The sequence below is a fragment of the Candoia aspera genome, chromosome 5 (genome assembly GCF_035149785.1).
Source record: "Candoia aspera isolate rCanAsp1 chromosome 5, rCanAsp1.hap2, whole genome shotgun sequence".
Taxonomy (NCBI): Eukaryota; Metazoa; Chordata; class Lepidosauria; order Squamata; family Boidae; genus Candoia; species Candoia aspera.
Genome location: NC_086157.1, coordinates 113,743,415 through 113,765,929, shown reverse-complemented (window position 1 = coordinate 113,765,929; position 22,515 = coordinate 113,743,415). Strand labels below are relative to the sequence as shown.

General features: G+C 46.1%; 1 protein-coding gene across 1 annotated transcript in view; it reads left to right on the top strand.

Moving 5' to 3' along the window:
• Nucleotides 1-4,824: 4,824 nt before the first annotated feature.
• Nucleotides 4,825-22,515, top strand: part of FCHSD2 (FCH and double SH3 domains 2) — a 161,250-nt gene continuing 143,559 nt past the window's right edge. The window contains exons 1-2 of the mRNA XM_063305977.1: nucleotides 4,825-4,903; nucleotides 7,847-7,944. Coding sequence (XP_063162047.1) covers nucleotides 4,883-4,903; nucleotides 7,847-7,944 — 119 coding nt within the window. The 5' untranslated portion in view covers nucleotides 4,825-4,882. The remainder of the gene's footprint in view (nucleotides 4,904-7,846; nucleotides 7,945-22,515) is intronic.

Here is a 22,515-nt window from a genome sequence, read left to right as displayed (position 1 = left end):
ACTATGGGACACCCTCCCCCCTGAGATCCAGAGGGCCCCCACCCTGCAAGCCTTCCAGGAGCCCTTAAAAATCTGCCCCTTCCCCCCAGCATTGGGATGGGGTGAGGCTGGAACCCTATGATTGCAATTGTTGATGCATTGTGGAGTATTGTTTGGGTGCCGGGAATTGGTTTACCTTAGATGCCAGTGTATTGATTGAATGATTCGATTTATATGGCTGCTTGTCTGCAATGCATGACTCTGGGCAGCTAACAATATTAAAAATGCTAAAACCATATAGGAAAAGAATATAAAACACACAGCAGCCAGGGAAAATTAAAGCAGCAAGAATGAGATGTTCAGGACAACCAAGACACCGGGGGCACTGGGCTAAAGCAGAATCGTGTCTTCAAGGCCTTGGGAAAAGCCAGCAAGGACCAGTATGATCTCTGGAGGGATGAAATTCCAGAGGCCGGGTCCAGGGTCTATACACAGTAGGGGCCAGGGGAGGAATCTCTCCTTCCCAACCACCACCAACTGGAACCAAGGAGGCGAACCAGCACAATATTGTCCTGCCCACCCACAATCCCCGGAGCCAATCCAGAAGGATACCACGGTTGATGGTATTGAAGGCCATTGAGAGGTCAAAGAGGGCAAGGACAGATGTCCAACCTTTGTTCCGCTCCCGCCAGAGATCATCCAGAAGTGTGACCAATGCTGTTTCCGTCCCATATCCAGGCCTGAAAGAGGTCCAGATCATTGGCTTCATCAAGAGTCCTCTGAAGCTGCTGCACAACCACCTTCCCAATTACTTTCCCCAAAAAGGGGAGATAGATACTGGACAAATATTGTCCAGCATGGTGGGATCCAGCAATGGTTTATTGAGAGGGGGCGAACCCGCCCCCTCAGTCAGGGAAGAATTCACCATCGCTAGAGCCCATTCACACAACAACCCCCTGGCAGCTTTAGTTAGCCAGCAGAGGCATGGATCTAGAGAGCAGGTGGCCGAGCTCACAGCCCTACGGACCCTGCCCGCTTCCTCGGGCCCAGCAGGTTCAAACCGTTCCCAGATAAGGGGGCAACACTCTGCCCCGGGCATCTCGCTAGGACCCACAAAAAAGCCAGCATCCAACTGAGAACAATTTGAGTGACTTTTTCCAACAAATGCTGTGCAAATTCTTCCAGGTGGCCCTGTAGGGGGATCTCCGGGCCCTCTCTGCCCAAGAGAGCACGTGTCACCCGAAACAAGGCCGCAGGGCAGCTATCTGCAGACGCAATAAGGGCGGAGAAGTATTGTCGCTTTGCCACCCTTACCGCCATGAGGGAGGCCCTCATAGTGGTTCCAAGACACGCTCGGTTGAGTGCATCCCTCAGTGAGAGCCAGTGATGCTCAAGCTGTCTCTTCTCCCATTTCATGTCCCTCAAATTCCTAGAGAGAAGAATAAAAAGAAAGAATAGAAGGTGTAGAAAAGAAAGGGAAAAAGGGAAAAAACAGAAAAGAAGGAAAAAGTAATAATACAGTAAAGAAAAATAAAAGAAATATATAAAGAAGTGACTTCCCACCTTCATCACAAGTAAAAAAAACAATTTTAGTAACTTACCACCTTCTCTCAAAATACAACAAATGATCTCTTCTTCCCATAGCCCATCTCTTATCTATAAACAGATCCTAAAGACTCGTCATTTCAGTCCCGGTGTCAGCAAAAGTCCATTAAGGGTTACCAGACATAACCTATATATTTTAACTTTGATCAAATAAACCAACTTTTTATTCCTTCCTTTTACTTCTGACAATCTTAATCTTTAGTCCCTTCAAATAATGTTTAGGAACTTGATTTCTTTTCATTTTTTCTTCGTCCCTTCTCACAAAATTCTTCAAAACTTTAACAGGACCTTTTTGTAAATCCAGTACAAGAAAATCATCCAGGTCACTTCCTTGGTTTGTCGTTTGTATATCCCTTTTAATTATTACGACATCAGCCAGTTTCTTTTGTATGTTCTGTGTATGTTCCATGTAACATCTTTTTCCATATAATTTTTGTAGAAATCCACTTTCAACTCAGTCTCGATCTTGTCAGGTAAAATTTGTTCCTCTTCCATAACATCTTTTAGACACATCTATAGAGGCACACAGTATTAAATTACTTTCTGGGTCCATTGTCCAAAAATATCCTTCAATATGTCCAATGTTAAAATATTTTGTTTCAATCTGTAATTGTAAGTCAAGTTTAAGTGTTCTTCTCCTTTAACTGTAATTTTTAGTTCCCTCTAGTGTCCAATTTTTAAAATCTTGTTTGTTTTTTATTCAAAACAAAAGCATTTTCCCACAAGGAGGATTCTTTATAATTAATTCCAAAATCTTATTTCAAATTTATCTGGACCCTCAGTCCCTTTGTAACTTTCTAAAACCAACATTCTAATCACCCTTTTGCTGTTTATTCAAAAAAAAAAATTAAGTCCTTAAACTTGTATTTAAAACTTCATTTGCTAAGGATTGAAGGAAACTCATCCGGTGCTGTAAAACATGTCCATCCAAAGGTTCCTAATAGCTGAAAAGCAGTTAACAAGCAATTTACAGAAGTGATTAGAAAAGGGAATATGCAACCCCAGTGTCCTTTTAAAGGCGCCCACTGCGGTTTGAGCAAGATGGCTATTCCCTTGTCTCCCAGACCTCTAAACCACCAAAGACCACTGTTTTGTGGTCTCCTCATGAGGAGCAGCTGTCTGGAGCACTTGTGGGTGATCTCAAGTCCTCTCCTTCTCTGGAGAGGAATTACAAAGAGCCAGTCCACTCACCGGCTCTTCATTTCACCATGGTCGTCGGCCCTGCTTTTTGGAGCCATCTTCTGTCTGCCATTTCTTCTCTGGAAGTAAATCTTACGAATTTTTATGATTTTTTAAAATATGCTTTGGCATTGTCCTTTACTGTTTTAAACAATCGCATTGTTTGGTTGTTTTTACATTGTTTTAACTGTTTGTGAGCCACCCAGGGTCATAGATATGACATGGGCGCCTATATAAATCAGAATAATAAATACATCAACTGCTGGTGTTCCCCGATTTCTGCAGAGTTGAAGGATGGGAGGTTCCTAGGTGCTGTTCCTGTTTGTTTGTTTGTTTTATTTTTCACATTTCTATTACAACCCATCTCCCCCTAAAGAGGGGTTTTAGGGACAGCCTCCCCTTAGGAATCAGGTTGGCCTCCATTTTATTTATTTATTTATTGAACAAATTTATCTGGCCACCCAACTTGCACACGGTGACTCCGGGCGCTTACAGAATTAAAATCCACAATTCAAAAGCCCATCAGCAACCACAATCAAATCAGCCACTCGATCAGCTCCGAATCAACCTGGGGAACCACGTCTTTAGGGCCATCCAGAAAAGGAGCAAGGTGGTGGCCAACCTTATCTCCGGGGGAATGATGCTCCATAGGGAGGGAGCCACAACAGAGAAGGCCCTTTTTTTGTGCTCCTTTAGATGTACTTTCCTCATAGATGGGACTTGCAACATACCCTGCCTTTCTGCTGTGATGGGCCAGGTGGATGTAACTGGGGGAAGGCAGCCCTTCAAACAAGGCCCCAAGCCCCAAATAGGCTGGCTTCCATCAACAGCAACTGCTCCAAACTGACTTATTCTGTGGTGGGGGGCTACCCAGAGCTTTAGGGCACCTACTGTGATGGATATGGCTTTGTAATTGCATTATTTGAGTTCCTATCTTGAATATTTTGTTTAAATGCTTTTGTTGCTGGTAATTCCTGGAAGCCACTAAAGAGTCTGGCAATTGCAGCAGGGATAAATCTGATCATCCTGATAATGCAAGAAATATAATGGTTTGCGGCTCCATGCATTCAAGGAAGGGGCAGCTGTAGTGTGCGATCCCCGGTTTAATGTGTTGCAAACCAGCCATTGGTGGTTTGTTATACAAACCAAGGTTAAGCCTTGGAATGGGGGATCACCAGCAGTTGATGTATTTATTATTCTGCTTTATCTCATATATGTTTTCGCGCACGGGGAAAGACGCCACGCCGGCCAGAGCAGCCCCTGCGCGTGCAGCGCGTCGCCACCAGGGGGCAGCAGCGGCTAAGAGCGCAATCCGTTCGCCCGTGGACCGGCCAGAGCGAGACAGCCAATAGAAACGCGGGGGCGTGTCCCCGGTTGCGCACTCCCATTCCGATTGGCTCCGTAGGCTCCGCCTTCCCCACGCGCCGTGTCTCGCGGCGACGTTGCGGTGTGGAAAAGCGCGCCGCGTTGCTTTGGTTTAAAAACCAAAAAAATCAATTAACTCTTATATAAATTGACTGACTTCCCGGGAAATATGGGGACGGCTGGGCAAACTGGATAGCAAAAGTTTCGCGGTAGCACCGACCGGATAAAAAAAAAATTCCCTCAGGGCAAGTGACGCGTGTCGCCGTCCACACGTTACGCGGCTCACGCCGGTCTGAGTCGAAAGGCGGCAGGACGGTGGCGGAGCCCCGCTTAATGTCAACTCTTGAGGCGGGCTGCCGGGTCGTCCAACTGCGCGGGCTTTTTCGGAGAGGAGGGGGAGACCACCCTCACTCGGAAGTCTCGCGCGGTTTCCCTGACGGGCGCGAGGCCCCTCTGCGCACGCGCGGGGCGCCCCTCCCTCCCCCTCCCCCTCCCCCTCCCCGTGGCCGGACGGAGGCGGGGAGCGCGGAGGTAACGCCCCCGGCCCCGCCCCCGACCCCGCCCCTCCGCTCGTCAGCCCCCGCGCCGCCGCCGCTGCCGCAGCAGCAGCCGCCGCAGCAGCAGCAGCATCGCAGCCCGGCCCGGCCCGGCCCGGCGTCGCCCCCGCCTCTCCGCGCCCGCCCGGCCGTTGCCGCCGCCGCCGTCCCGGGCGGGAAGGATTGATGAGGCCGAGAGCGGCCGCGCCGCCGCCGCCATGCAGCCGCCGCCGAGGAAGGTGAGGAGGGAGGCGGCGAGGGTCGCGGGGCCCGCGGGGAGCGGGATGCCGGGGTCCCCCCGCCCCCCCGGCGCTCGCGGCCGGGGCTGCCTCCGGCTCCCGAGGCGGGGAGGGGCTCCCGGGGGGAGGGGGCTTGGCAAGGGGTCCTGGGCGCGCGGGGGCGTTTCTGTGCCCGGGGGGGAGGGAGGGGCGGGGGCGCCGGGGCGAGCTGCCCGCAGGGGCCGCGGGCCCTGGGGTGGGGGGCGACGGGGCCGGGGCGCCGCGGGGAGGAGCGGGGCGGGGCGGGGGGGCTGCCGGGACCTGCAGAGGCCGGGGGGGGCCGGGGCTGCCCGCGCGACACCTTAACCTGGGGGCCTTCCGAGCTTCGTGTAATCCAGGCAACCCGGAGCGAAAGCGGAGGGAGGTTCCCACCGTAGGGAACACGCGCTCCGCGTTCCAGGCTAGCCCGTTGTCGGAACGCAGCGGCCGGTTCAGAGCCAGGGTGGCGAAGGGCTCCGCGGTCTGCTGGGCTGGGAAAGGGGGAAGGTGCCAGCCCTCCGTCAGAGTGAGGGTGAGCAGGGACCTGAAGCAGCTGGGCTGCTTGCATTAGCTCATCTCGGGCTGCTTTCCCCAACCCCAGTGCCCTCCAGAAGCGTCGGATTACAACTCCCATCCTCCCCAGCCAGCCTGGGTGGGCCAGGCAGGGCGGTGAGGGTGTTGAGGACTAGTCAGGGGCACAGAAAGGGCCGTGGCCGGATCTGGAGTCCTAAGTTGGCTTGGGCCAGAGGAGGAGGTTGGGCTTGGGACCCCAAACTCATATCCGCCCCCCCATGGCGAGGCCTTTCTTCCTGACCCGGGTCGAGGGGGAGGAATTCTCCGCTTGGCCTGATGCAGGAAGGCTATTTATAGGGGCCGTGTCCAAGCCGCTGGGCCCGTGAGGCCTGCAAGGACGCTTCTGTCTGGCCAGCAGTTCCAAGGAGGGAGAAGCCCTCCTGTTTGTGACTTGGGAGGAGCGCAGGGAGCCGTTCCCAGAACGAAGGATCAGGGGAATCGGGAAGCTCGGTGGGGCTCTCCTTGCAAGCATTGTTACCTCGGGGATCTTGAGGACCATCTTCCGTGCATGCTGAGACACCCCATACCTCTTCGCCCGGCATAGAATAAATGTGTGTACTATGGAAACAACAACAACCCACACCAACATGTGCGTGCGTGTTCAGACCTGGCTGAAATTCATCAGGGGAGAGGTTTAATTTTTGTCAACAAAAGTCCGGGCTTCCCAGTGGGGAGGGAGGGGCACAGGATGCTGCCCTTTGGCCTGCCTGGCGCTTAGCGGTTCGGCTAGGTGGGGCAGACCCAGTTTTGCCCATGTTTCCGTTTCACGGGGGAGGATTTGGAGTTTCCGTTCAGGAGGACGTGCTCTGCTTGGGGAAATTTTTTCCCAGGACTCTTTGGATGAAAAATGCAAACAAGTTTAGCCTTTCAGTTAAGAACAAAAAAGGGAGGTGGGTTCTCTTCTTCTTGTTGAGAAAATTGAGACTTCATTCCTCGGTGTGGTTTTGCTCTTAGGGTCCCTGGCTTCACTCAGAGGTGTTAGGAAGGGCTGGTGCCTGTCCTGGGGAGAAGCTTCTTGGAGCCGAGGTAATAGCAGATTGCTTGACCAGCTTCGCTCTTCTGAGCTCTTCCCCCTAGTCTTTGTTCTTTCCTTGAACACAAAAAAGTTGGGCTTTCCCCCCCTATATATAGAACTGAGTACAGTGTCCAATTATAGCAGAAAAAGAAAATCTTAGCCACGCCATTTGTCAGGGCATTTCTAGCGCTGGCTCCCACAGCGTGACAGTTGGTCCTGGCATGCTGCTAAGCATCTGCTTGAAACCTGGTGATTTCTACGTGGTGGACTGGAAAGGTGTACTTGACCAGTGCAGAAAGCAGGGTATTGCACGACGAAGCAGTTAAGAGTGGGTGTTTCATTTGGGGGGCTGCGCACATTTTTGCAGATTACCTCATGGGCTCCTTGCAGAAAAATCTGAAGACGTCTGGTAGCTCCTTTTGTGACTAACACATTTTATTGAAAGGCATCAGCTCTCAGGAGCTTGTCTGTGGCTGCAAAGGGGGCAGTGTGTGTGTGTGTGGGAGGGGACTTCTGCCTTTTAATATAATGTGTTAGTCGCAAAAGGAGCTAGTCCTTCAGAGTTTTTGCTACTATAGACTAGCTAACATGGCTCTCCCTGCAATGAATCCGTTACAGGTTCTTTTTCCCATTAGCTCTTTGAGGGGTGTTTCCATTTTTCCCCCACCCCCTCTGTATTTACTGTTCTTGTTTTTCAAACTGGTTTCATGAGCTAATTTATCTTTCAGTGTTTAGATATGGTCACATTCAAAGCAGGATACACCAGGGAATATTTGAAGTTCTAAACTTTTAACATTCAAATGATGTACAGTTTCTTGATTGTTGACTCTAGCAAGAACGGGGGCGAATAAGCCTGCTTTGCCTTTATATTGATTTGCCTTTTAAAAATGAGCTTGAGCAACCTTCAAGTGTGTTTCTTGAGTGCTGGAATTGTTGGTGAGTTGTTTCTTTTTGGCTTGGATTCAGTTGATATGCGGTGTCACCTGAGTATAGGGTGACTTTTCAGCAGTTCAAAAACATGAGAACAAGATATTTGATTATCTGAGTACATTGCTTGTGATACCATTCATAATGCAGGATATTTTGCATCTTATATTGCTCTAAGAGAGACCCAACTTTCTATCTCCAGAATTATGTTGGCATGAAACTGTGAAGCTTTCTGTCTTTCAAGAAAGCTTGGTCATGGTAAACCTGTTGGGAATGATCTGTAATGTAGTGGAATTGCAACGTTTAGCAATTAAAGGTCTATCGCTTACAACATCTTTAGTATTAAGCAAGAAAAATGTTTGAGAAAATAATGTGCTCTATTAACAACTGCAGGTTTTTTTCCCCCCCAGGTGAAAATTACTCAAGAGCTGAAACTCATTCAGGCCGAGCAGATGACAAAACTTCAAGCTAAGCATCAGGCAGAATGCGACTTACTTGAAGACATGAGGTAAAGTTACAGCAAAATTCCTCTGATTCTTGTAAAGGCTCCTTTTTTGGAACAACAGTTGGGCTACAAAGCTGCAGGAACTGATGGAATTTCCTTTTAGATTTCCTGCTTTGAAACTCTTAAGGCATTGCCACAGCTGGAAATTATAACTGGAACTAACACAATACATGCTTTCCCAATTGGAAAGCGGAGCACTTACAAAGATGTGACAGGAACAATCCAGAATGATTGAATTGCCTTGGCAGTTTCCCTTTGCCTCCAGAAGCCTGTCAGATTCTTGCCAGCTTCACCTTAAAAAGGACCAGAAGTGGTAATTCTCCAAAATGGCTTCTAAGTAGCTTTTCAGAAAGTTCAGCAAGATTAATGGCATTTATAAGCTGTACTTATTCATTGCATTTATGCATTCAATTCCTAGAAAACAGCTCACAGTGATCGGTAAGGAGCTCCCGATTCCCACCACTATAGTATTTATTACCGGCCTTAATATGACTTTCTTCTTAGCATTGTATCCATTTTTATTTTCAAAGAATCCATGGGGATTAAAGTGTATCAGATAAGCATGTTGAGAAACAATCATTGGCTTGGTTTAGAGACTCTTGATTTCTTGGATTGGCGTGTGAAGTAATATTACATGTAAATCGATAGACAGCCGTGTGGTGGGCTTTCTAATTGCAAATCAGCAAGATTACAGAGCCTTGCAAATTACACCATATAAAGTGGCAGTTCAAAGGACGTTCATAGCAAATTAGAAAGCACTGAGCTTGATAAAGCCATCGTGTCTGTCAATAGATGTCTGTCACAGAATGCTTGTCAAGCATCAAGATCATCCTGGTGTTGTATTGGAAAGATTGCTGTGTCTTTTCTGTAGCTCGGTTTTATTTGCACAGAAATTGCTAGGTGGACCAGTTATCGTCTGTTGATGTTTCCATCGATAGGGATTTATTTATTTATCAATCAAATTTCTGTTACCGCCCATCTCCCCCCAAAGAGGGGGACTCTGGGCGGTTTACAATAAAATACTCTGTTAAAACCTCAGCACCTAAAATGACCAAATCAGCACCTACCAACCTAAAATAATAAATATAAATACAAAATCCAAGGGGGAAAATTTCCATTCGGTAGGGAAAAATCTACATCACCAGCCACCCCCAGGAAGAGCTGTTGCCCTTCCCATCCCAGGCGAGGCGGCAGAACCAGGTCTTCAAACCCTTCTGGAAGGTCGGGAGCGAAGGAGCCTGCCTCACCTCCGGGGGCAGAATGTTCCACAGGGCGGGTGCCACTGCGGAGAAGGCACGCCTCCTGGGCCCCGCCAGGTGGAATTCCCTAACCGGCTGGATTCACAGCATGCCCTCTCTGCATGACCGGGTGGGATGGGTCAGTGTTGTAGGGATGAGACGGTCCCTTGGGTAACCTGTCCCCATGCCATGTAGGGCTTTAGGTGATAACCAACACTTTGAACTGGACCCGGAAGCAGACTGGGACCCAGTGCAGCTCACGCAGCAGCAGTGTTACATGTGCTGATCTTGCGGCACAGGATTGCCTCTTATGACAATGGCATTTGTTCCATAAGTCCAGGTCTCTTGGTCTTTCCCTGAAAGTTTGCTTCTAGTGAACAGATGCCAAAATGGAGGGGTGGCTGCTGATGCTTATTTTCTCAGTGCAGAAAAAATTGTAAGAGCAATGTAGAGAGTCTTACCAAGGTTATTTTCTCATCTGTTTAGACACAGCATCCAGTTATATCATAACGCATGAATGGCAAGAGTGTGTGGCCAGTGCCTTCTACACAACCATTTTTTAGAAGTTATTTTGTCTTAACCACAAAGAAAAATGAACAAAGTACTTTTTATTTAGAAAGTATCATGTTTCTTAAGTTTTTGTATGAATTGTAAAATGCAGCGGAAGTATTATATTTTTTAAATGTCCTTAGGGGATTTATCAGAGAACTGTAGGGTTGGAAATCTCCCTTGAGGCCATCCATCTCAACCCCCTGCTCAGTGTGGGAATCAACAAAGGGGTGCCCGCTGCCGCTCGGTATGTTGGGTTCCCCAGTCAAATAACTTATTACAAATTTTTTCTCTAACAATCAACTGAAATTGGCCTTCCTTTGGCTTAAGTCTCTCATTCTGCGTCCCATGCCCTGAACAGATCTTGACCTTCTTCTGTCCGGCATCCTTTGCGGTATTTGAAGAGTGATCATGCCCCGCCATGTTAAGCTTTTCTCAGCATTAAATAGCCCCAGTTCCTTCAGTCGTTCCCCATGTGGTTTAGTATCAAGTCCCATGTTCATCCTTAATGCCCTTCTCTGAACTTACAATACTTTTTCTGAATTTTTCTTAGTGTTCGTTTGACACAGTGGGGATTGAGCGGAGCAGTTCTCTGCAGCATGCGGCCTGCCAAGCAGCCTCGCGTGGCCCACTGGTGTTTTTTGGAAACTCAATCAATCCACAGCCACTAAATGTAAAAGACACGCTGCCTCCAAATGCCTCCAGACCTTGCCAGTGCTGCTGCCAAGCAGCTGATTGTTGCGTCAGCTATTTCTTTGTGGCTTGGAATTGTTTTTAATTTATTAACACGACCTTTGTGGTGCAGTTGTGCAGGCCGTCCTAAAGTGTGCAATACTGGGCAGGGTCTGTCTGCAGCAGGGGAGTGAAAAAAAGGCAAAAGATGGTGTAAGGTAAACCCCCCCCCCCCGCCCACCCGCCCGCCTCTGCTGGTGGGGTATTTTTCTGGATGGGAGATGACGTTCTATTTGTAACGGTCTCATAGCAATCCTTAAATGATAAACTGGCACTGTGTTTCCTCAACAGCTTGGCAAATTAAGGCTGTTATAACACAGATGTCAGACATTTTCAGTGCAAGATAGGGAGGAAATAATTTGTAGACAGAAATAGGGAGAGGGCATTGACAGTGGAGACTTTTGCTACCCCACCCCCGCCCCCGATCGAAAAAGGATTTCCGTTTTGAGTCATGGAAAGGAACTGAGCTGGAATTCCTATTGCTGTGGAGTTTGAGATCCCTGTTCTCCTCCTCGATGCAATGCTCCATAGTTCGTCTCAGAACTAGGCCCTGTTCTAGGTGCAGGAGGAGAATTCCTTCTGCCAATTAACTCATCCTCTATAGCAGTGTTTCTCAATCTCAGCAACTTTGAGGTGTTTGGACTTCAACTCCCAGAATTCTGGCTGGGGAGGATTGACATCATCCAAGGCTCCAGTATTTCTGGCACTCAGAGCTCTCCCCCTCACCATTACAACTTCTGAATGCAAAAAAGATTCACTGAATTGTTAAAATGTATTGTTAATCAAGTGACAACACACTTTTTTCTCCCCCACCCCTTTACGATCTTTTAAATATGAACTGAAAAATCTCCTGTCAGCCAACAACTAATTTTTACATTTCCGTTTGCTCTTTATGGTTGTTGGAAAATGTGCAGATGCTGAAAAGTTTCTAATAAGCTTTAGGTGGTGTTGATTACCTAGCTTGGCAGTGAGAAGACTGCCCCCTCCCCAGTCGTAAGGGCCTTACGTTAATTTAGATGTCAAATATGCATTGTTAATTGTCGGAGGTTAATTAATTAACACTTCTACATGTAAATGTAGTTAGTGATGCACTGGAGATTTTAAAGAGAGGATTTTGAAGGGACTTGTAAGGCAGCAGATTGATACATTTCGTTTTCATCCTTTCCAATATTTCAGGTATTTCAATCCAGTCCAAACTCGGTTTTGCCGTCTTTACAACTCTCTTCTTCTGTGCATGCGTAAAATCCCCCTTGCTATTTTATGCATGCGTTAAAATCCCCCTTTGCATTAATAGACATTGCTGTTTGTCTATTAAATTAAGGGTTTGTTTGCCTTTGCTTCAGGACTTAATTTGCTGTAAAGACTGCACCAGGTGGATCTCTCTTGAGAAGGCATTTCACATCCTAAGAAATCTCTCTTGCTGGTAGTTTTTGTCTGTCTCACTGCATTTCACACAACAGGGAAGAGGAACCCTGAAGACATTGTTAAAGTTTAGGGAGAGGCATAAGGGAGCATGCAGCTTTTAGGTCAGTGTTTCGCAACCTCGGCAAGTTTAAGATGGGCGGACTTCAACTCCCAGAATTCCTTTGCTTCAGGACTTAATTTGCTGTAAAGACTGCACCAGGTGGATCTCTCTTGAGAAGGCATTTCACATCCTAAGAAATCTCTCTTGCTGGTAGTTTTTGTCTGTCTCACTGCATTTCACACAACAGGGAAGAGGAACCCTGAAGACATTGTTAAAGTTTAGGGAGAGGCATAAGGGAGCATGCAGCTTTTAGGTCAGTGTTTCGCAACCTCGGCAAGTTTAAGATGGGTGAACTTCAACTCCCAGAATTCCCCAGCCAGCGTGCTGGCTGGGGAATTCTGGGAGTTGAAGTCCACACACCTTAAAGTTGCTGAGGTTGAGAAACACTGTTTTAGGTAATAAATCTCAAACTGTTATGACTGTTGAAAGTTGAAAGCAGGACTTTGAATTGGACCAGTGGAGCTGATAAAGCTCTGGTGGTATGAAATTGCTTCCTTGTATGCTCCTGTTAAGAATCTTAAGTTCCTGTTTTGGGTCACAATGAGTAGGTTCTAAGCCATTTTCAGAGCAGTCATATGTACGGGACACTCCAAAGAGCGCACCCAGCAGAGATGAAAACTTCCTACTTCGTACAAATTTGGCAGTTTCAAAGTTGTACACTGTGTTCTCTCCAGGTGATTATCCTGAAACACGGAAGGGCAGGGATTTTGTGATTTTAACTAGCTCCGTTCTCTGGGACAGAGGAGAAGGGAAAGGCAACGAGAAGGACTGGAGAAACGGGTGTGGAAGTTCTCACGTGGTCAAAAATAACCGGATACTAGATCAGGCTGTTACCCAAGCAAGGGACAGATGGAAGCCGTATCTTCCTCCCAAAAGAGAACCCTGTCTAGCCCATTGCATAGTGAGGAGGGGAGAAAGAGACATAAGAAATTTGAACATTCGTTCTTCTAAATAGGCCTCACATTTTATGCCTAGCGGTTGGGGGAATTCTTTTGCAATGGCTTCGTGCTTTTGCTACGCTAAACCTTCGCTGAGCCCTTGTGTCCTGAGAAATACGTTCTGCGGTGTTTTGTTTGATAGCTGAGGGAGGCCTGGCAATGAGTGAGAGGGGCCCTGAGACCCACATGCTAATTTGAACTATATCCCTTTGCAGAGGAAAATGTTTTGATTCAATGTTTTCCAGAAATCCTGGGAAGGAGTAATGCAGGTGCTTCAGGGTTGACCTGGTAATTATCCCGGGCTTTCCTACATTCGCTGCTTGGCAAGGAGAGGGTGATTAGACTCCAACTGGAACTCTTTCTGGCAGCAGATCTGCTTCAGAAAGGGCACTTGAGTGTGCATTTGCTTACGACCTCTTGGTTGCTTTTGGCAGAAGGCAAATTTTGGGGCTGTAAAAGTATGAACGCCATGCTTGCCGTTAGAAGAAATGGACAGGTGCAGAAACAACCTGAAGGTTGACAAGAAGGTACCCTATACAGGTAGTCCTTGTTTCACAACCACAATTGGGACCGGAATTTTGGTTGCTAAGCAAAGCGGTCGTTAAGCAAATCCAACCCAATTGTATGACCTTTTTTGTGGTGGTTATTAAGCGAATCACCACAGTCATTAAGTGAACCACATGGTCGTTGAGTGAACCACACAGTTCCCCATTGAGTTTGCTTGCTGGAAGCTGGCTGGGAAGGTTGAAAATGGTGATCATGTGACCACAGGATGCTGCACCGGTTGTAAATGTGAACCTGTTGCCAAGTGCCCACATCGTGATCGCGTGACTGTGGGGATGCTGTGGCGGTCATAAATGTGAGGACCAGCAGTAAGTCAGTTTTTTCCAGTGCCGTCGTAAGCCTGAACTGCCACTAAACAAATGGTCGTTAAGTGAGGACTACCTGTACAGATTCTTTTTGGACCCCAGACTGACTCGGTGTTGTCTTCCATTCATGATAAGCGGTAGGAATTTGAGCAGGTGCAAGGCTCTGCTTTGCATTCACAGAACAACACAACAGTTTCAGCAAAGGCAGATTGACAGGTCCGTTTCACAGAGCCTATTTGTGCGTGTTGACGTACTGAATGTTTGAAAATGAGCATAATACTGACCCAGTGTTCATTGTTACCTGGATCCAGATATGGGCAGGAATGCATCTCTAATTTAAGTTGCTCTGCAAAAGCGTGCAGTGGATGGCTCTGATTTAATTCAGAAAGTAGATCTATACGGCATATTATTCCTCATGCAAATTTAGAAAGGTATGGTAACATCTGGAGAGCCAGGCTGGGTTCACGTAACCTGCATACCAAAGTCAGGTAAAGACCAGGCAGATGCATTTGCATAATGTCCTAAGCTTAGTTACACTTTTTTGTGCTTTAGCAAATCGTGGGAACCTACCCCATTTAATTAGTTTGGAGCAACTCAGTGAACAGGGTAAGTTCTTGCGAAAATGCCCATCATTCCCTCTCTCTGATTCAGCTACCTCATAGGGCAGTGGTTGTGGAACTAAACTCAAGTCCACATTGACCTCTTGGAGAAAGGCAGAACAGTAATGCAGTAAATAAACAATAAAGCAGGGGTGGGCATCCTGCAGCTTGCATGCACCACTGGCCTTTTGCAGATCCCCAATTATTTTCCTTGCTGCAAGGACTAGGTGAAAAAATGTCCCCCTTGTCATCAATGGCCTTGAAAAGCAGAACTCTAGTTATTCCTAAAGTTGGGATTTCTCTCTCCATTTTAAGAGTGATATTCGTTGTGCTAGTTTGTACCAAGTCCCAGAATCATAGCATCATGGAATTCTGCCGTTGGAAGGCTCCACCAGGATCATCTAGCCCAACCCTCCAAGAAGTGCAGGAAAACCCATTAAACCATCCTTGAAAGGTGCCTCTCCAGCCTCGTCTTCAGTACCTCCAGAGATGAAGAACCTACAACCTCCATAGGGAGGCTGTCCCACTGTCATACAGATCTTACCTTATCAATAAGTATTTCTCATCCTGGTTTCTGTGGCTGTGGGAAAATAATTCCTGGCCACCTTCCCTGTAGTTTCCCTTTATGTACCTGAGCGTGGCAGCCTTGTCTCTCCTGAGTCATGTTCTTCTCTAGCCTGGACATCCCCATTCCTTCAGCCTCTCCTCGTAGGACACGTCCTCCCGTCCCTGGATCATCTTGGGTGTCCAAAATCATACATGGCCTTACCAGGAGTGAGTAGAGAGGAGTAAGGACTTCGTGAATCTTTGGTGCAGTGTGCTTTCTGATTCAGGCATGAACTGTATCAGCCCTTCTAGCAATGGCCCCATATCGCTGTATTTCGTTCAGTTTGTTGCCAGGGACCAAACCCACAAATTCCTTCAGGACTTGAGAAGCGTTTTCTGCATAGTCTGACGGATGTAGGGTTCCAGATTGTCTTCAGGTCCAAAATGTGTTGGGCTTTACTTCTGAGGGTACTTCTTAGTGAAAGGGTGATGTGATGTGGTATTACCTCTCCAGTTGTTTCTCTCCTTGGTGTGCTCGCTTGCGGGCAGATATACCATATATTAAAATTCTAGAATTTTAATCTGAATCCATGTGGTGTGCGTGCAACCCTGAACCGAGAATAGGAAAGCATGCGTAACTCATCTTCATCTTACAGGCCGTGGTTATATTTTGAAACCGTTACACGAGCAGCTAGTTGGGGATACAGATCTTTAATAAGGTTAAATGTACACACCTGTTCTGCAAGTACCTGCCTTCTTTTTCTTCTCATCTTTTTCACAGGGAACTGGAATTTTTCAGATATAGCACACGTTATTCTGTAGAAGTAGCTACGTTTGTGATACGGAAAATTTAAACAATCTGCCTTCTGTATATTGAATCTGCAAGGAACATACTGTTGGCAGATTGCTAGGAAAGCCTTTGGCCCAGGAGAGATCAGAAAAGTCACACACCAGGCATTTCTATAAAAATAATTTTATTTACAAAAAAACAAACATGTTTAAAGGCTGTTTGCTGAGAGGAGAGATTTCTCTCAGCTCCATACTCTCTGCAAGCCTACACAGAAGGGAAACTGAAACTAAAACAAGTTCAGGCAAGTTCCTCCCTTAGGCAATGCAACCATTAACACGTGAAAAGGGGACAATTAAATTCAACCTCTTCACGGCCAAAATGATTAGTTACCATAGTAACCTTAATCTGTAGTAGAAAACAATATATTAACACATACTATTTCTTGAAGTCTAAATTTCAATGTTCTGTGTTGTGGGGCTGGCTAGACTGCCTAGTAGGTGAGTGTGTGGATCAGTGTTTCTCAACCTTGGCAACTTTAAGATGGGTGGACTTCAACTCCCAGAATTCTCCAGCCAGCATGGGCTGGCTGGAGAATTCTGGGAGTTGAAGCCCACCCATCTTAAAGTTGCCAAGGTTGAGAAACACTGGTGTAGATTGTTATAATAGAACTTCTGGCTTCTTTTGCTCTCATCTGCGGTGCCCGTGTTTGATTGGGTAGCCAGAACATGGAGTGTGTATGCAGTTTGATTTTTGGCTTGCCCTTTTAAGCTTAGAACTGCTAATATTGAAATCATTTTAACTATTCAAGCTTGGAGATGACTATTTGGCATACTAATTCGTCTTCAAGGTGAAGAGGTTCTCCTCTCTCTGGAATAAAGATTGTCATGGTTGAAGGACAGGCTGGTAGTCTGCAAAGTGCACCCAAGCTTAGCTTTTTTTTATTATTTATTAAGCCAGCCTTCCCAAACCTGGTTTCTTCCAGAAGCGTTAGAGTGCAAGTGCTGTATTCGGAGCCTACATGATTAATACTTCTGGGGAGCACCAGGTTGGAGAAGACCAATATAAGCTGTCTTAGCAGTTTACTTACAAATTGCACCCAAACTGCAAACCTGCAGGACTCACCTCTCTGCAGGAAGCAAGTTAAATAAGGATATAAATCCATGCACAGTAGCTGCAAGGCATATGCTGTGGGTACGTGGGTAACTCATTCCCCTAACAATACGTTCTAAAGCTGTCTGATCTTCTCCTTTTGATGAAGGGATTACATGTTTTTTTGCTGGGAAATCTGCCATGTAAAGGTTCCCTGTAAGGCTATAAACCTTGGCCAACTTTGCTTGCAAGAAAGGAAGGGCAGTGAAGCATGGTGAGGTCTCCTTAGAAGAGGAACTGTATATGGGATGAAGTTTCATCTACAGTCTAGTCTTGTCCATGTGGGTGCCCTCTCTAGGGGCTTGAGCTCTGTTGTTGTGCGAGACAACCGATTGTTTGATTTATTCCATTAAATAATTTCAATGTCGGTAGCAGGGCCGCACCTAGGGTCTGTGTCACCTGGGGCAAACATGGATTCCGCGCCCATTTTGGTGCCCCCCCCAGCGCTCATTTTGGCGCCCCCCCAGCGTGGCGCCCGGGGCACATGCCCCGGTTGCCCCCCCCCTAGTTGCAGCCCTGGCCAGTAGCACTGAAGTCAAATAGTATTGACTACAGCCATAGATGAGACCAGCCTCCTCCTCGTCTTGCATCCTGGATGCTTCTAGATGTCAAAACATGGAGTAAAGTGGGTGGCCGTCCGTTGTCATTTGTTTTGGTCAAGTGGGTTAACCGTGTATTGAACCTGGAGATTTTCTTCATCTGGAACAGCCAATGCTATGGATCAACTCACCACGAATTTCTTAAATCCTTTTCTAAACAGTCTTTTAATACCAAATACTGAAAATCCTGTCTTTTAAGGGTGTTCCAACCTTGCCATGGAAAAGATGCGTACGCCTGCTGCAGACAGGGCGCTGTCTCCTCCTCCTCTTCCTTCTCCTCCTTCGTAATGCATTGTCTACTCAGACGCAAATTGAAGTATAAATGTTTCTCCATAGTGAACTTCCTTGGCCCTGGTCTTGCTCTCTGTGCGTGGTGCGGCAGATTAAGGACCGAGGCCAATGTGATTTTGGGTAGAATTCTTGCCCTCCCAAGATCTATTTGGGCGTTCTCAGGCCTAGTGCAACTGACAGGAGATGACCTATGGAAAAGTGCTTAGGAAAGAGCAGAGGGGTCGAGATAATGGTCATAGTTTCTTGGCTCTTAACTGACAGAAATTCTGGTCTAGAAGATGACGGTATAAACCTTATTTATTTTCATTTAGTAGATTTATATGGCCACCCGTCTTGCAAAGCAACACTGGGCAGCTAAACACAATAAAAGCTACAATATAATAACAAAGAGTGAAAGAATAAAATCACACGAAAAGAGAAAAGCTAAAAAATGGCAACTGTTTGGATCATGCCCCAAGCTGATAAACAAACAAAACAAGGATGATTTAGTGTGGTTCATGATATTAAAGTTGTGGCTTATTCCACTTGAACAGGCCCAGATTCTTATGCCCATAAAACAGAGCTTGGTTCAGCGCTGGTTTACAGCCCTGGCTTGCTTCAGCAGAAATGAGCCATAATCCTATACAGGCAGTCCTCACTTAACGACCACAATTGGGACTGGAATTTTGGTTGCTAAGCAAAACAGTCATTAAGCAAATCTGACCTGATTTTATGACCTTTGTGGCAGTCATTAAGCGAATCACCATGGGCGTTAAGCAAACCATGTGATCATTAAGTGAATCACGCAGTTCACCATCGATTTTGCTTGCCAAAAACTGGCCAGGAAGATCAAAAATGGCAATCGTGATCACGGGACACTGTGACAGTCATAAATGTGACTGGTTGCCAAGCACCCAAATCATGATCATGTGACCATGGGGATGCAGTGATAGTCGTAAGTGTGAGCAAGTCAGTCTTTTCAGCACCGTCATAAGTCCAAGCCATCACTAAACAAATGGTTGTTAAGTGAGGACTACCTGTGTTTGATTTTACAGTAAGGTCCCTGTGCTGGTGATTTGTGCTTTGCCTTCTGATGGAGGATCACAGCAAAGAGGTTCCATGCCTAAGAACATTGCTAGTTCGCATGCATCAGGATTCCTGGTTCAGAGGGAGACTTTACAGCAGGTTTTCCCCTCTTTCCATCTGTGCCAAAAATATAGCTATAAATCAGACTGAGTCAACTGTCTATAGATGCCTCTGACGTATAAAAGCTTGATGCTCCCTGAATATCAGAATTTCACAGGTATGTCTGAGTTGGATCTGTCAGCTGCTTGTTCGTATACCACAATGACTCATGTATGAGTACCGAAAAATGTTGCAACTGTTTACTGGGCAGGTGAGCCTTGTCAGCATGGGCTAAGAAAACGCATCCCACTTCTCAGCTATCACATTTAAACAGAAATGGATAGATAATAAGTGTAATTGTCTGTGGATAAAATAGTAACTGCCTGAAACAACGTGCTGCTGTTTCACTTTACACAGGCTGGAATTTGGTCCAGTACGAAGCCTACATGATCGTTTAATTAGTTCCAGTAAGTTGGCTATTTTCATAACATCTAATTGACCTAAAGCTGTGTTTTGAAACAGGCCGGAGGGACGCTGCTGGAATATTGCGGCTGACGCTGATCTCAAGCTGCTAGTACAAAGTGACGCTTTTGAGTAATGGCATGCCTGTGCTGGAAAGCAGTTCTTTGACTCTTCTTGATGATGGGCCGCCCCAGTTTTACTTCTCTGGCTTATGACGGTATGAAGCAATCCTGTCCAAAAAAAGTAGCCTCTTTTCTAAGTCAAGCCACCTTGAGTGACGGAACATACACCCTGCATGCAGAACATCCCAGATTGGATCTTGGCTCCTTCCTTGTCAGCCCTTCAAGGTAGACCAGACTAGGAAACCAAAGTCACATAGGCCAATACTACTTTTATTATAAAGTTATAGTAACAGAATCTGGCAAGTCGTGCTTTCCCCTTCCCCCCCTTTATCTTTGTGTGAACTAGGGAAGGGCTTGTCTGAGACATTTACACACGTTACGTTCCTGCTCCGGACTCAGTCCTCATTTATCTGACCCTTGTCCTCCTGTCCCTCAGGGCCATTCCCTCTCTCCTCTACGGTCCTAAGCATTGCCTGGTGCCTGGTTTCTGGTCAGGGTAAGGCCCAGGTCAGCACCTACGAGTGCTGTTGCACCCACAGTGCCTTTGGGTGATGTCCAGGAATCAAATACATTAAAGAAAAATGTAAAAATAAATTAAAAGGTCAAGATAGCTAACTCTCTCAATGTTTTTTTTTCTCACATGAAGTCTTGTGAGGTTCTAGCCTTTTTTAATTTTTAAAAGTTTGCTCTTTTTTCACTTGCTTGTGCCTGTGACATTATGTGCAATCACATAATAGGGCCTACCGCTAAAAATGGCTGTTGTATCCTGGGGCAGTTGGATCAGATTAAGTAGGATCCCTCTTCTCAGACAAAGATGGCTGGCTTGGGTTGCAGTCTTCATCAAAACTGATTGTCTTGTCTGTCTGCGTTCCGAACCGTTTTCCAACAGGCAAATAAAGGCAATGCCTTTTGATTCGAAAAGTCTGCATATTACAGTTTGGTTTCCAGACTTAGCGGCCTGGCTAGTTATATGTGCGTAGGTCTTGATAATTAATACTATTACAACAAGAACCAAGATGAACCTTCAATGTGTAAAAAACATTGGCTGATTACTGGTTTTGGTCAGGCAGAGACCAGACAGCGTAGCCAACTGTCTGAGATGCTTTAATTCGGATTCTGGCACGGAGCAGGGGGCTGGACTTGATGCTCTCCAGAGTGCCTTCTAACACTAAGATCCTAGTCACTGAATAGTTCTATGAGATTATCAGTGCCATAATTCAAAAAAATCACTGTACTGGTGCATAAAAAGCAGAAAGCACTGCTAAAAACCCAGCCAGCCGTTTTTGACCAAGAGAATTATGGGAAGCGGCTGTTCACATTCCTTCTAAATACGTTATACATATTCTTAATTCTGTAATAACCTTCAGTCAAAATATTATTTGTAAAAGTAGGGGGCTGCATAGCTTGGCAGTAGATCTGGACTGATCTAGCAGATAGTTTTGTCATCTCTTTCCAAAGAATCTCAAGTAAATCTCCCTTGTGGGGGAGATGGGCGATGATAAAAATATGATATATAAATAAAATTAAATAAATAACAGTCTTTTGCCCACCTAAGAATTCTTCTGTATCTTTAACTCTTTCATTCAAATTGTTTTGCGGCTGATTTACAGCTCAGTATAAACACTGCCCTTCAGTTAGTTTGCTTGTTGATCCCAAAATTTGTATACAGGTAGTCCTCGCTTAATGACCACAATTGGGACTGGAATTTCAGTTGCTAAGTGAAGCGGTTGTTAAGCAAATCTGACCCAATTTTATGACCTTTTTTGTGGCGGTTGTTAAGCAAATCACCACAGGTGTTAAGTGAACATGTGGTTGTTAAGCAAATCGTGCAGTTTCCCATTGATTTTGCTTGCCAGAAGCTGGCCAGGAAGGTCAGAAATGGCGATCACGTGACCATGGGACACCCTGATGGTCATAAATGCGAACTGGTTACCAAGTACCCGAATCATGATCACATGACTATGGGGATTCTGCGACGGTCATAACCATGAGGACTGGTTGTAAGTTGTTTTTTCCAGCACTGTCGTTAAGTCCAAACCATCACTAAACAAATGGTTGTTAAGTGAGGACTACCTGTACTCCCTGCTTCGGATTGGTTTAGTAATAAAGATGATGAAATCATGTAACTGCAATAATAAATGCCACTGGATTTGAGCTCCTGGAGACTTTATGAACACATCCATGCAATTTCCTTCGCCCCAAGACAAAAGCAGTCTGCTGGCTTCTAGGATGCTTTTTCAATCTCCCAGACCATAGCGACTAAAATCCACTTGAAGGAGTGATGATCTTGCTGAGGGGGAAGTAAGGCAGCAGGAGAGAAATTGGAGAAAAGACTAGCTTTATTGGAGATGGAGGTGATAAAATCAGGAGATGGTGCTTGGTGAGAGCTCCAAACGCCAAAGGGTAATTAAGCAAGGACAACAAATCATATCTTGGGTATGCCTGAAATTGCACCCCGAGCATAGCTCTTCACTGAGCAGGAGATACCAGGCGTGCCTCTGAAGATGAATGGCCTTATGTGAAAGCATTCTCGTAGAAACCGGGTTGCGTGGTGTGGACGTAGCTCTGTGGTATGATCACTCATTCTCACCCTGGGCTGTCCTGCTGTAGAACCTCCATTGGGAAAGCTAGTTTGTCCAACAGAAGGGCTACGCTAACTGTAATTTCTTAAAATTAGAGCCATAGCTTGGTGGAAGGGCGCTTGAGAAACTGACCTGCAAACTCAGTAAATCCCTTTCAAAGCATATGTTTACCCCTGAGTGAAACGCCTTCATTGACCTTCCAATAGCAGGTCTTCGATGGACAATAATAACTAGGTACATTTGCAGTGAGCACACGCAAGAAATTGGGGACAGGACATGGGGAAAGACATTCAGAAAACTCAATGTTTAGTGTCACATTTTTCATTGACTTTTGCAACTCTTTCAGGACACATCCTGTAGCAATTTCATGTTTGGAAGGAAAATGCTATAATATCTCAATTTCTAGAATTGCTTATATTTAAATAGTTAGTATCTTTCAGCCGTATCCTGAACAAGCAGGTGAGTTTTGAAAATAGGCG